Source organism: Solea solea, chromosome 15 (genome assembly GCF_958295425.1).
Source record: "Solea solea chromosome 15, fSolSol10.1, whole genome shotgun sequence".
NCBI classification, from domain to species: Eukaryota; Metazoa; Chordata; class Actinopteri; order Pleuronectiformes; family Soleidae; genus Solea; species Solea solea.
In genome coordinates, this window is record NC_081148.1 from 23,854,327 (window position 1) to 23,868,518 (window position 14,192).

General features: G+C 41.4%; 2 protein-coding genes across 5 annotated transcripts; both read left to right on the forward strand.

Annotated features, from left to right (window-relative positions):
- Positions 1 to 1,805: 1,805 nt before the first annotated feature.
- Positions 1,806 to 8,238, forward strand: LOC131473996 (voltage-dependent anion-selective channel protein 2). The gene is made up of 9 exons (XM_058651686.1): positions 1,806 to 1,962; positions 3,948 to 4,019; positions 4,113 to 4,162; positions 4,649 to 4,801; positions 4,900 to 4,952; positions 5,725 to 5,952; positions 6,271 to 6,421; positions 6,533 to 6,590; positions 7,381 to 8,238. Exons 2-9 carry the CDS (start codon positions 3,953 to 3,955, stop codon positions 7,470 to 7,472), a joined length of 852 nt encoding a protein of 283 aa, XP_058507669.1. The 5' UTR covers positions 1,806 to 1,962; positions 3,948 to 3,952; the 3' UTR covers positions 7,473 to 8,238.
- Positions 8,237 to 14,017, forward strand: LOC131473997 (voltage-dependent anion-selective channel protein 2-like). Of its 4 annotated transcripts, XM_058651688.1 has the most exons (10): positions 8,237 to 8,331; positions 10,500 to 10,560; positions 10,681 to 10,752; positions 10,829 to 10,878; positions 11,083 to 11,235; positions 11,320 to 11,372; positions 12,486 to 12,701; positions 12,997 to 13,147; positions 13,257 to 13,314; positions 13,596 to 14,017. In XM_058651688.1, the coding sequence occupies exons 3-10, from the start codon at positions 10,686 to 10,688 to the stop codon at positions 13,685 to 13,687; spliced, it is 840 nt and encodes a 279-aa protein (XP_058507671.1). In that variant the 5' UTR covers positions 8,237 to 8,331; positions 10,500 to 10,560; positions 10,681 to 10,685; the 3' UTR covers positions 13,688 to 14,017. The 4 variants fall into 4 exon arrangements, with proteins under 4 accessions (XP_058507671.1, XP_058507672.1, XP_058507670.1 ...); XM_058651689.1 differs by lacking the exon at positions 8,237 to 8,331 and having other exon boundaries at positions 10,172 to 10,564; XM_058651687.1 differs by lacking the exon at positions 8,237 to 8,331 and having other exon boundaries at positions 10,172 to 10,560.
- Positions 14,018 to 14,192: the final 175 nt, after the last annotated feature.

A 14,192-nucleotide genomic window follows, 5' to 3' on the forward strand; every position in this document is an offset into this window, starting at 1 on the left:
TGGTGTATTTAGTGACAGCACTGCGTGAAAGCCGGCGATCGTGAGCTGATTCACACCCCGTTCCACTGTATTTCACTTCAGTGACTCTGTCACACAGAGTCTGTGCTCTGGTCATGCAGGAAGTACTGAACTAACCTTTTTAACTAACTCAGTGCACTAATGATTCAGTGTACCGAAAATAACGACTTTATTAGTCACTAGTTTGTGTGTTTGTCGCATATAAAATCAATTCACGGTAGTTTGACGGCGGTTGACTCCACGTACGTCGAGGAGGAATTATGATAGTGGTAGAAAATACGGTGGCCTGGAAGTGCAAACCATTATTACAAAAAGGAAATGGAAACAAATTATGTAAAGGTGTCTCATGTTTTGTAATAATGGTTTTCCCTTCCAGGCCACTGTAATTAAATGAGGCAAAAAGAGACGTGGAAAAAAAAAAAAAAAAGCAGTTACTGACCACATAGAGGAAGTGATCTTGAGATGTTTTCATAATTTACAGTAAAGGGGTGTGGTGTTCTTATACTGATCATGTAGATGAAGAAGATGTAGAGGCCTGTTGAATTTGTAACTTGCAACATTTCTCCTCCAATACTGTTTCCTTCCTCTATTACTTTTTTTAAAATTATTTCAATAAGTGTCAGACAACAGCATGCTGACCACCTTTGTCACTCTGAATGGAGTGTTCATCATTTCTTTGTCCTTATAACTGAACATTTGTGTAAGTTTTAAAACAACCAATTAGAGAGGTAACTCCACTTGTCCTTTTTGCACTACAAAAGGAGACACCACAGACTCCTGAGAGGAATCGAATTGTGCTTGATACTGGAGGGTTGCCAGTACAAATCCTGGGACTGGGGTGCCCCCGAGCATGGTACCCGATCCCCATTGCTTCCCTGGTGCAGAAAAGTGCTGCCCCACTGCTACTGTGCCTGGTTTGTTGTTTGGTGTGTGTGCAAAAAATAACTAATTCTAATTTTAAATTTGACTATTAGTGACATCAAATGGTGACAATGGAGACTGTAAGAAATTCCTGTCACTGCCTCTCTTTCCCATATGTGAATCTCCTACCTTTGAATACCAGAAAGGAATTGAAATTTCTTTGTGAGTAAGCTTCTTGTTCAAAATGTGAAACACATGCGTGGCGTTCACGGATGAGTCAAATCCTTTGAACAGCTCTTTCAAATGAAAGATGAGAACTGAGTCGCAGTTGTGAACCGTCCGTGTGGAATGTTTGCAATGAAAACACAAGGTAAATGAAAATATAATCAATATTTCAGAATAGCTTCCACTAATAAATAATATATTGGTGGAACATGCATGTTTGAATAACTCTGGACCAAATCTTACCTCATAATTACAACCAGTGGTTATTTTCTTGATGAAAATGAGTTTCCCCAGTTTGGCTTCTAAATGTTTTATTAAATATAAGAACGAGCCAGTCTTTTGAACGGCTCTTAAAAAGGAGCGGCTCCTCAAGATACGAATCCCAGCTCTACCAAGTACTATCCCTCATGGAAAAGAGTCAAGCCGAGCCACGCTAGATCTGCACAATGGAAAAGCGCCATCAACGAAAAAACTTTTAATCATTGTTAAAACAATTATACACTTTAACAAATATACTTTTTGGTAGTACATTGAATTTCTGCCAGTGAAAGTCGCCTGTTACACATTTGACTTTTTACATAAACTACTTTTGCTATTACTGAATAAAATTGTACTTGTAACGCAAGAAACATTCAATTTAAGCACTTTTACTGAAGGAGTTATGGGGTAAATATTTCTGCTCAGGCACGTGTGTGGCCGCACCGGGTCCTGAGGCTGGGTTGTGATAGGTCCGGGTTTGGTTGCGGTGCAGTCTCCTTCAGCTCGCCCTCCAACCGGTGACGCCTGCTCCAGCCGTGCGGCGTGAGGAACATCGCTGTTTAAGTCGCTTTAGTTTACCGTCAGCTCAACCTCCTCCAGGTGAGAGTTGTATTAAACGCACCTCACTGCACTGTGTCCGCAAAAACAGGCGAGAGTCTGCGCTGGAGCTCGTTTTACACATTTACCGGCACTCTGCATGCTAGCGCGGTTAGCTTAGCTTAGCCGCAGTCGGCATGCTGCGCCTGACTGACACATGTTAAGTGAAAGCAGGGACAGCGGAAGCTTTATATAACATGTTTTTATACAATAGTGAAGGAACTGTTACTCTCTCTCTCTCTGTTACACTCTGTAAACAGTTTCCAAAGTTACTACACTAGCATTTTCGCTGACTTTTGTTAGCCCTGCTCGTGGCCTAGCTAGCAGGAGTGACCTGTGAAGTGAACAGTGTACATCTCGCTAAGTGGCACTGACACATGCCGTGTCACGCCCTCACCGGGTCCGCCAGGTTGCATGTGAATGACCCAGCTCCGATCAGAGTCAGGCCCGAGCTGGACTCGCATCAGTGCGGCAAAATGGCTCCTGTCTCTCACCGTAACCTTGTCCATCGACTGTCCTGTGTCAAGTGCCTCACGATTTGATTACGACTCAGGGGTCACGATTCGATTATGAAACGATTCTCGATGCATCTTGATGCACTTTCAATAAGTCTTTTGGATGTCTTTGTCTCAATGTGTGGTCACTTACCCGCTGGTATTTTTAACAGTGAAAATGAGAAACAAGATTTTAACTCATTTCCATTGTCATATATTAAACTAAATTAAATCTGGAAAGTTACAACTGCATTGTAAAGACGTCAAATCTTGAATCACAATTCACATGTTTAAGACAAAATGTAAATTGAATCAGCAGTTAAGGTGACCTATGATTTGATTTCAACAGATGTCCAAGCATCCCATGTATGTGGGTTTCATGCTTCTTTATTATGTGCTCCCCATAAAGCGTCCGGGTGACGCTGTACTTTGGGGAGTTCCGCCTTTTCCAGTTACATATTATTTAACATCTGTATAGTCGCAATTTGGACATTTGCAGATCGATTCAGAGTCGTCCACATCAGACGTGTTTTTCCCACTCCTAGAGTGGACCACCTGTTACACTGAGATAGTGTCTACACCAGAGGACAGTCGATGACACTATCGTGGATCTTGATTAATAAATGCAATGACAATCAAATTGAGTGTGGTGGATTCCCATTATTGTGTACAGTCTTAATGATTTCTTTGAAATCTTGCATCATGTAGTAATTCTACGACCTTCTAACCGAGGATGTGCGTGAGCGTTTTTATTATTCATTTTATGACAAAAAGTCAATCAGTTACCGTGACTGTTTGTGACCTATTAAAGATACAAAGCAAATGTTTTGCTAATGATTGCATTCATAAAAACAAGTCTTTCTACCCCAATGACTACCTACTTTGTATTATCGCAGGGTTTCAGCAGCAGCAAGCAACTATTTTAAGTGGACTTGATGTGCATTTGCATCACTCAAAGAGATTTCTTGACGCTGGTCCTCCAATGGTGCTTTTCTATTATACAGTTCTAGTGATACCTCTGGCGAGGTTCTAAGCGAGCTGAGCCGATACTGAAATGTGACATTAACAGACTGCCAGACACTGATTGGTCAGAGTGTAGTTGCTGAAAGAGTCATGAGCACGACGTACAACACAATAATCAAAGCAAACAATGACAAACTGTAGATCAATTAAAAATACTGAAAACATGCGTTAATCTCCAACGTTTAGCAAACACATTTCTAAAAGGTCAATATTTAACTGTGGTGTATTTAGTGACAGCACTGTTGAACGCTAGCAATCATAAGCTGAATCACAAATAATAGAATGATTAATCTATTATGCCAATGTTAAATTACTGACCTAAAGGGTAACATTGTGGTGAAATGTTGTTTGCTGATATCTGGAAAGCTCAATATCATCATCCAGCTTTATAACTGAACATGCACAGAGGTGATAATTCTCTAGAAAAACAACTTGTGAGTAAATGTTCTTTTTTGCGTCTGTTTTTTTTAGATAAAATGGCTGTGCCTCCCTCATATGCTGACCTGGGCAAGTCCGCCAAAGACATCTTCAACAAAGGCTATGGTATGATATCAAGTTCTGTGATGATACAGGGTTTTTCTCTGCTGCCAAGTCTGGTTTGAAAATGTTGACAAACGTGACTTCTCTGCTCTAAAGGCTTTGGCGTGGTGAAGCTCGACGTGAAGACAAAGTCGGCCAGTGGAGTGGTATGTTCACTTCTTCGTAGTCTCAGCTTGGATGAATAGATCTGATTGTAGTTCACGGAAAATTCCTTGATGTCTGCTGTAAAGGAAGCAAGCAGACAACACCACACCTTGGCCTGACCTCTATGTTTGGTGCAGGACCGTTCTTAAGACAGTGCAGATGTAGATTTTATTAAGTGGCTAAAACCCTGGTCACCCTGCTGACAGCTGTGTTGTCTGTCTGGACAGATGTTCTCACTGTGATAGAGGCGCAACTGATGCAACACGCTTGTGTAGTCAAGATCAAATGATGGGTGTGGTTCCATGCATGAGTAATACAACCCGTGCGTTGCTATAATGAATGCGAACTACTCATGAGTCACAATATAAACATGCACCTGGGTGTTTTGAAGCTGGTTTTAGATTTAAGCCCCAAAAAATAAGAATATATGAGAGTATACATATATTGGTTTTATTTCTTAATTATTTCTCTTAAAATGTCTCCTGCAGGAATTCAAAACATCTGGATCCTCCAACACTGACACCAGCAAAGTAGCGGGCAGCCTGGAAACTAAGTACAAGAGGTCAGAATACGGCCTGACCTTCACTGAGAAGTGGAACACCGACAACACCCTGGGAACAGAAATCACCATTGAAGATCAGGTGAGGGGGGAAAAGATTGACACATTTATTTATTAATGTTTGAGAGTTTAACATGAAAGGGACCACGCTCATTTTTGTCTCTTTCCTGTCTTCCGTAGATTGCCAAAGGGCTCAAGCTGACCTTTGACACCACCTTCTCACCAAACACTGGGTAAGATGTTAAGAGAAACTGTTTTCATACAAACAACGCATTCATTTTTTATGAACTGGGCTGTAAACAAATGTAACCTGCTCTGGCTGTTGCCACTCTGCATGAATAATTTTGTAACCTGATACTGGTGTGTGTAATTTATGACCTTTATCCCAGTATGCAACTAGCTTTCTTTAAAACATACTTGGGCGCCCTAGATTGAGAACATCTCAAAACGCCATATTTGTGTTTTTACGTAGACAAATACGCTACTTTGGCAAAACAGTGTCATGGTCAAAGCCACGTCTTGCGCTGGCATTCACTGTCTCTTTCTTTGTTGTTGTTGTAATCTGACTCTCGTCTTTGGAGATTGTTTGGTGTCATTGCCAACTGCTTTGAATGAGAAGTATTTAAAACCAGCCTGAACACTTTTTATTTCCCTTTCCGTCTCAGTTTCTGTGATTATATATATTTTCATATATAGTAATGTGTATATAATGTTGTCTTTTCCATTTTTGGTGTAGCAGTGTTACAGCCGAAGTGATGAAATTTAAGAGGTTCCTTGAATGCATCTTCAAACTGCTCTTTTACGCTCGACACGCTGTAGATCCTGCAGAAACTATGGATTTTACCAGAGTCTTTGAATGCATCTTGTTAGCTGAACACACTGTGAACCCTGCATGACTCTCAGGATCTTTTTTTTTGAAATTATGTGAAATGACATCATGAATAATATTACAATATCATGATTGATGATACAATTGTTTAATATTCCTTTGTTTGTCATCAACAGCAAGAAGAGCGGCAAAGTGAAGACAGCCTACAAGCGCGAGTACGTCAACCTGGGCTGCGACGTTGACTTTGACTTCGCTGGCCCCACCATCCATGGAGCCGCCGTTGTTGGCTACGAGGGCTGGCTTGCCGGTTACCAGATGACCTTTGACACTGCCAAGTCCAAGATGACCCAGAACAACTTTGCCATCGGTTACAAGACTGGAGACTTCCAGCTCCACACCAACGTGTAAGCTGACGCACTTTTCATTGTTGGTTTTGACGAAGGTTGCAGAGGTCATTTGTGTCTTGAGCTCAGTGTGATGTCACTTTTTTTTTCTTTCTTTTTTTTTTGATTGTTATTGTTTGACGATCTATTGGAAACACTTGACCCCGGGTTTTAAAATCGCTGGTTAATGTGTTTACAGGATGAGCCATTTAAAACACTTATTGTTCACTTGTTTTCTGAAACCTCAGTGTTCAAGAGCTCCATTTAACCTTCAGCCAAAGTCCTACAATCACTGCCCAAATACCATGTGACCTTTATTCTCTCTCTGTATATTTAAAGTAATGATGGAGCTGAGTTTGGAGGCTCAATCTACCAGAAGGTGAGCGACAAACTGGAGACGGCAGTGAACTTGGCATGGACCGCTGGCAGCAACAGCACACGCTTTGGTATCGCAGCCAAGTATCAGCTGGACAAGGATGCCTCCGTCAATGTAAGTGGGGCAGCAGTGGCGGCTGTCGGAGTGGATGAAGGGATAAAAAAAATAAACTCAATCTCACTGTCATTTGTCTCTACCTAATGTTGTTTTTTTTAATTTCTTTAGGCTAAAGTGAACAACAATAGCCTTGTTGGTGTTGGGTACACCCAGACTCTTAGACCAGGTAAGTGGTTTTCCTTCAGGCTCAGTTTGCAGAAGTTTGAGAATCACCCTAAATAGACATGAGTTATTGAAAGTGCTTGAATTTTGTTCAAGAAAAAAAGTGAAGTTTAGCTTTAGGTGTTAAGCTACCTACTGTTTCACGTCCTGCATTGCTTGATGTACGTAGACTAGGCCTAAGCAGGACAACTGACGTGAGATTCCGTGTACAATGAGCAAGTAACGTTAAGCAAGAGAGCACATTTTATGTGATGCCTCAGAAATGAAAATTCCAAGATCTCCGTCTCTACAAGACTGACTTTGACCAAGATCCCAATGACAAACACTTGTCCAGTTACAGAGCATGTTGCACATCAATAAAAGTGGACGCCATCATGGACGAAATGGCTCTTAACGAGTTACACCCTCCCATCTTTAGCTGTTTCAGCACATTCTGACCTTGAATTTGAGGGAATTGGTCCTGGAAAGTCCTTGAATTTGTTGTCAGGGAAGGTGTGGGAACCCTGTAAATGGCGTTCTCGTCTTCCTTCCACACATGCGTACTCAATCTCATATTTTAGCCCAATTTCTCCGTCTGTGCATTCTTTGATTGACTAATCTCTTTTGACTACAACAATAGCGCCACCCAGGCATAAAATGCAGCCATTGTTTTCAAAATAAAACACCACTTTTTTTGCAATATTCTCAGTTTGGCATATCTTGTGCCTGGTCGATGGAGGGTTAATCTGGCAGTACAGTTGCAGTGTGTGTGTTTGCCCGTCATGGCTCATCTTTTGAACCTCTTTCCCGTGCAGGTGTCAAACTCACCCTGTCCGGCCTTGTCGATGGAAAGAACATCAACGCAGGAGGCCACAAGCTGGGTTTGGGCCTGGAACTGGAAGCTTAAGGTTTCCTCGCAACCTGCAAAAGGACTCGGAATATCAGAAGAATCTGGCCTTTTTATTTATGTGTCCATCTCGAAACCAGCAAAGGGATATTTTGGAGAGTGATTCAAAGGCTACTACTACAACAACAACAACAAACTCCTCCACTGAAGTACCACTTCGTGTTGGTGCTCCTGTCATTTTACCTTTTGTTGCTTTTTTTCCGCTCAGTAGCTTCGTCTATTTAAGAGACCGTTAACGGTATATGTCACTGTTCCATCGTCAACATCTGTGCGACTGTACTTGTGTTTTAAAACCCTACACGACAAATCTCGTGAATGATTTCAGTTGGCGGTTTTGGTTGCGGCGAGCGGCGTCACACCTTCATCGAGATCACCTGATATTCCTTCGTCGTTTGCAAACCCTGTTAATTACACTATTTAAATAACACTGCACCCTTCCTGTTTGCACACAAGGACAAAACTAGTTATGTAACGTGTTTCGTGTCGGAGATTGCATTGATCTCTTTGATAGCTGCACACATGACCTTCCCATAAACCCCCATGTCTGGTTAACGCGGTGAGAACCCTGTTACAACACCTGGCTGATCATGCAGAATTGGCTACGATTGACTTGATACGCGGAGGTACCTGGTGCAGATGATGTTCACAGTTAATGCCAAACTGTCCCTTGTTCAAAAGAGGTGTGACTTGGTCAGCACTTCAGAGCCCACAGGAATCCTGGAGGTCCTTTATGTGTGAAAGTTTTCAATAAAGTCTTTGAACTCCACAGTTGAGCTTTAATGTGTTTTTGGAGACTCCATCAATTCAGACTTTCTTTCTCGCATTTATTTTTTTATTTTATTTTTTTCATGGATTGAAGGTACGTGTAAGTTCTGCCATATAGATAATATAGATTCTCTGTATATCAGGGTGTAGCATCTTTTTATTTGTAAATATATAATTCATTCTATACTGAGAATCTCTGGAGGATTGTGTGTGTGTGTGTGTGTGTGTATGTGTATATATATATATATATATATATATATATATATTAAAAAAAAAAAGGATGCAACCTTTTGCATACAGTTGAGGCCAAAATTATTAGCCCCCCAGGAATTATGGAACATTTTCCTAAAATTCTTCCCAATGTTTGCAGCATTGATAAAACTTGATATAATCAAACATCACCAGTGCCATTTAGTAGCCTTTGGTACATTTTGGATATAAAATACATTTTTTGGCTTGCTTTATATCAAATATAGTGAAAAATGGGGTGGTCAAAAATATTAGCCCCCATATGAATTTTTATTTTCAAATCAAACCTAATTAACCAATCAGGTTTCAAACCACACCTGTGCAGTCAATTGGCTTCCTGACAACACCTGAGCATTCAATCAGCATAAAAGGAATCCAAGGAACATGGCACATGTGCACATTGAGAGGGATTACTTTTACTCATCATGCCAAAGACAAAGGAAATCAGTTTTGAGCTCACAAAGAAGATAGTGGAGGCTCAGGAGAAGGGGGATAGGTTATACTGCCATTTACAAGCATTTCAAAGTGTCTAGAACCGCTGTACATTGCATCATTGCCAAGTACAAGGAGTCAAATTCAGTAAGAAACAAACCTGGGCATGGTCGTAAGCGCAAGATTTCAAGAACTCTGAAGAGAAAAACTCTGGAAAATCGTCAGAGATGTCAGCAAGAACCCCCGGACATCTGCCAAGATGTTTGTTGCTGACCTGGCCTCTTCTGGAGTTGATGTTTCAAGGAACACAGTTGTGAGGGCTCTTCATCGAGCTGGGCTTCACGGCCATCACCCGAGAAGAACCCCTTTACTCTAAGAGCGGCACATCACAGCAAGACTGAAGTTTCCCCGTGAACATTTGAAAGGTTAAGATGAGTTTTGGAAGTCTGTGCTTTGGTCTGAGGAGACAAAACTGGAACTGTTTGGGCACATGGATGTGGCGTATGTTTGGCAAAGAAAGGGAGAGACCTTCAACCCAAAGAACACAGTTCCCACTGTTAAACATGGTGGTGGGAGCATCATGCTGTGGGGCTGTTTTGCAGCCTTGGGCACAGAGAGCCTTGTTCGGGTGCATGGCATCATGAAAAAAGAAAATTATGTTGAAATTTTGAGGAATAATATGCAGAAATCTGCTCGTAGTCTATCCATAGGTCGTCACTGGGTCTTCCAACAAGACAATGACCCGAAGCACACATTGAAATTGGTTCAACAGTTCATTAAGGATACCAAAACCAAGGTCCTGGAGTGGCCTGCACAGAGCCCAGACCTCAATCCTATTGAGAATCTGTCTCAGGTGCTCAAGCTGAATGTCCATGCTCGGAAACCACGCAATTTGGACCAGCTGGAACAATTTGCAATGGAAGAATGGGCCAAAATCCCTCAGGAGACCTGTGCCAACCTAGTAAAGAACTACTTTAAGAGGTTGTTTTCAGTTGTGGCTCAGAAAGGGTACTCTATTGACTATTAATGGCCAGGGGGCTAATAATTTTGGACGTCTCATTTTTGCCCTTTTTTGTTTCAATTCAGTGTATCAATAAAATATTCTCATCAAACTTAGTGGACATTTTGTCTTTGTTATTTTGGAAACAAATGCAATACAAACACTTGTTGTTAATGGTAATTTCCAGAGAGAAATAAAGAGTTTTGTCTAATTTCACAAGGGGGGCTAATAATTTTGGCCTCAACTGTATATCTAATATTAATTTATAGATTCTCCATATAAACGGAAGTAGCATCCTCATCGCCCATAAATAGATTTCTGTATATATGGCGGTAGCATCCTTTTGGTACATCCTCTTTATATCCAAAAGATAAAAGGAAATAATAGAGGGAAAACAAATGAAAGTCTATTAATATTTGTATTGAGAATAATGTTTTCATCCTTTTGGTATGTATTGGTACATGCTCTTTATATCCGAAAGATAAAAGGAAAGAATAGAGGGAAAACAAATGAAAGGACAATGAAAGTCTATTAATATTTGTATTGAGAATAATATTTTTTTTTCATTAAATTACAACCAGGCTTGATTATTTAAGCCTCTCTGTTTAGGCAAATCCAGACATCTGACTACGGCAATTCAAAGCAAGTATTTACTGTTTTTTCCACATATTTCAGTTGAAATAGTGTCTAAAATAAAGATTGTGCACACACACAGAGTGATTGGAAATGTGCTTTCATTTTATCTTGCTTTTCAATGTTTAGATAAAATGGATGGGCCTCCCTCATTTGCTGACTTAAGCAAGTCGGCCAACGATATCTTCAACGAAGGTTTCGGTAGGATATCGAGTCATGTGATGATGCAGATGTTTGATTGGAAATGTAGACAAACTCTGAACTCTCTGCTCGACAGGATACGGCTTTGTGAAACTTGGCGTCAAGTCTAACTTGGCCAATGGAGTGGTAAGGTCAATTTGTTTTGTCTTAAGTTTGTATCTGTCATTGATTACAGTCTGTACATTTTAATGTAAGATGTAATGATTTTTTTTATCCGTAGAAATACAGTACAACTTCTAGTTAAAACAAAATGAATGATAATACAAGTGCTTGTTTTCTAATAGTCTGTATCCAAGTGCGAATTTACAATATCAACATGGTCTCCTGCAGGAATTCAACACATCTGGATCCTACGAAAATAACGCCAACAAATGTGCAGGTAGCCTGGAAACTAAACAGAAGAGGTCAGAGTACGGTCTCACCTTCACTGAGAGGGTGAACAGTGACCACACCGTTGGAGGTGGAGTGACTGTTCAAGATCAGGTGAAGAAAAATGATTCACTTGTTCCCAGTGTGTCTGTCGTGTCAATCATGAATGGACGACATTAACTTCTTCTTGTTTCTCAGATTATCAAAGGACTGATGTTGTCTTTAAACACCACCTTCTCACCAAAAACTGGGTAAGATCACAGTTTTGAGTTCATCCGTGAGTTCTTTGAAATGTCTCCTCTGTGACACCTGTGAGCCATAACACCATAACAAAACATAACATGTGACACTATATGTTGTCAGGCACAGTTGTGCAGTGGTCTAGCTAACTGGTCCAGTTCGGTCTCTGGGTCGGATCCTGTTTTGTTTGACCGAGGGCCATGACCCTCTAAGGGTATGTTCACACCGGCCTTGTTCAGTCTAGTTGAACTGAACCCTGAAGGAACCTTAAAGGAACCCTGAAGGAACCTTGAAGAAGTTGGTCTCAGAAAGAGCAGTTCAGTCATACCTTATTTTCAGCTTCAGGCGGAACCAGGAGGAGAACTGCTGATAGAAGGACCTGAGAATGGCACGTTCATTCTACAGGTCCTATGCAGGTAAACTGGCACATTTAGCCGAGCATCATCTTGCAACTTGCCGCAGCTTCTCAGCCACGGGTTGGACGATGAGGGTAATCTTCTGTGCTGTATGACCCCAAGAAAAGCTTTCTGAGTTTCAGTAAAGCGAAAGACTACCTAAAGATTCTCTGTCTCCTGAGGGAAATTCTCAAGAGGGTCTTTAGGGAGGTTTAGGATCAAAGGTTAAGGTTAGAGTACTCCTAGGTTGGGAGGGGTTCCTGGAGGGATCAAATATAAGGCAACACCTGTAGCAGAGAAACGGCTGAGTTTTGTGTTGCTCAAGGGTTACAGTATGATGCTGGCTGGGCTGAACATGCTACCTTACCTGCAGAAGAGGAAGAGTTTGGGCCTCCTAGACCCAGAGGATTTAACAGTGTGAGTCCTCCAATTCCGTTCAGTGGTTCTCCTACTGGTTCTCTCAATCGAACACCGAGGTGGTAGCTGCTCCACAAGGCCACCAACTGGCCGTCTTCTGGCCTTTGGAGGGCGCTGCTCCTCATCCGATGCTCCATGATGTAGAAATTGCGAGGGATTTGTCTTAATACCAACCTACATGTGACCAATATCTTCAGTGTGTCTAAGATTTGCCTCCACGAATGAGAAGCAAACCAGCAGATGATTACATCTGACTTGATTGGAGTTCCAGATTGAAGTTTTGAAGACCAATGCCCTGTTTATCATCAACAGCATGAAGAGCGGCAAAGTCACAATGGCGTACAAGCACAAGTATGTTAACTTGGGCTGCGATGTCGACTTCCCGTTCGCCACCTCTTCCATCCATGCCGTTGTTGGCTACAAGGGCTGGATCAGTGGTTACAGGATGAGGTTTGACAGACTGGAGATGGTCCAGAACACCTTTGCCTTTGGTTATAAGACTGGAGACTTCCAGTTGCACAGCAATATGTAAGTAAAATTCTAACGTTTGTTGGACTACGGTTGGCTGGTGCATTGGGTCGACTTCCAAACGGATGGTTGGGGATTTGATCCCTGGTTCCTCTAGTCTACATGTTGATGTGTCCCTGGGCAAGGCACTTACCCCTAAACATCCAAACTTATCCAACCATTGGAGGTCCACAGCTGTGCTCCTGATGCCAGACCCAAAGCGCAAAAAAATATTGAGGGTTATGCAGAATCAGCCATGTACACATTTGGATCCTTTTTTAACACCACTAATGTGACGTTCTCTGTTGATTTAAAGTAATGAAGGAGCTGTGTTTGAAAGCTCCATCTACCAGAAGGTGAGCGACAAGCTGGAGATGGCAGTGAACCTGGCCTGGACCACTCACAGCACCAACACATGCTTTGGCATCGCAGCCAAGTACCAGCTGAACAAGGAGGCGTCCTTCAGTGTAAGTGGAGCAGCGGTGACAGCTGGTGGATGAAGACAAAATGCAAAAAAATATCGACTTTTATTTGTTCTTAAATTAGGTACATGTTTATTTATTATATTTACTTTAGGTAAAAGTGGACAGCAGTTGCTTTGTTGGTATCGGGTACAGCCAGAATCTTAGACCAGGTAAGTTGTTTTCCTACCAACCTTCCTTTTTATTACACATACTCTTTTAATACCTTGACACTTCTTTAGAATCCTAAAGCGCTGTAGCTTTACAGTGGAAGCAATGGGTTCATCTGGATGTATCTCTTTTGTAGATACATCTAGATACATCTAGAAATCCTGATTTTAGGTGACATCCATACTATGTTTTCTTTTCTTTTAGCTCAATTTCAGAAGTATTCTGCATCCATACAAGAGGTAGTACGATAAACGGTTGACCTTTGCTCCTCTTGCCTGCTCAGGTGTCAAACTCACACTGTCCAGCCTGGTCAATGGAATGAACATCAATTCAGGAGATAAAAAGCTTGGACTGGGCCTGGAAATAGAAGTCTAAAGTTTTCCCTCACACTGCAAAAGGACTTGGGGGCGGGAATCAGACCTTTAAAATGTGTGTTCATCTCAAACCATCAAGGGAGAGATTGTTTACAATGCTCTACAACAAACTCCTCACTCGAGCACCACTTCAAGTTGGTGCTTCTGTTTTTGTTTTACCTTTGGTGCCTTTTGCTTTGTAGCTGCTTCTATTCATGACACAGTTGCTTATTTATGTATGAATGTATGAATGTCATTGTTCCAATACAATACTGTGTTTGCCTGTCATCATTTATGTCAGTGGTGTAAAGACCTGTTTGTTTTTGCAAATAAACGGTGAAGACATCGGTCATTTTAGTTAGTAAACTAGTTAACTATAATGCAGTCATAAGCTTAGACCAAGTGCAAAATGAAACATAAACAAGCAACGAGATCATGTAGAACGCTAGGTAGATGCAAACCCGCTGAACGCGAGCTTCATCTGGTTGCAGTGTTTTTTGTATAACATCTTCCCACCAAGTTCGAGT

Coding starts and splice junctions, on each gene's coding strand:
- LOC131473996 (XM_058651686.1), top strand. CDS start 3,953: ATGGCTGTGCCTCCCTCATATGCTGACCTGGGCAAGTCCGCCAAAGAC. Junction 4,163..4,648: donor CAAAGTCGGCCAGTGGAGTG/GTATGTTCACTT, acceptor TGTCTCCTGCAG/GAATTCAAAACATCTGGATC. Junction 4,953..5,724: donor ACCTTCTCACCAAACACTGG/GTAAGATGTTAA, acceptor TGTCATCAACAG/CAAGAAGAGCGGCAAAGTGA.
- LOC131473997 (XM_058651688.1), top strand. CDS start 10,686: ATGGATGGGCCTCCCTCATTTGCTGACTTAAGCAAGTCGGCCAACGAT. Junction 10,753..10,828: donor TATCTTCAACGAAGGTTTCG/GTAGGATATCGA, acceptor TCTGCTCGACAG/GATACGGCTTTGTGAAACTT. Junction 13,148..13,256: donor ACAAGGAGGCGTCCTTCAGT/GTAAGTGGAGCA, acceptor TATTTACTTTAG/GTAAAAGTGGACAGCAGTTG.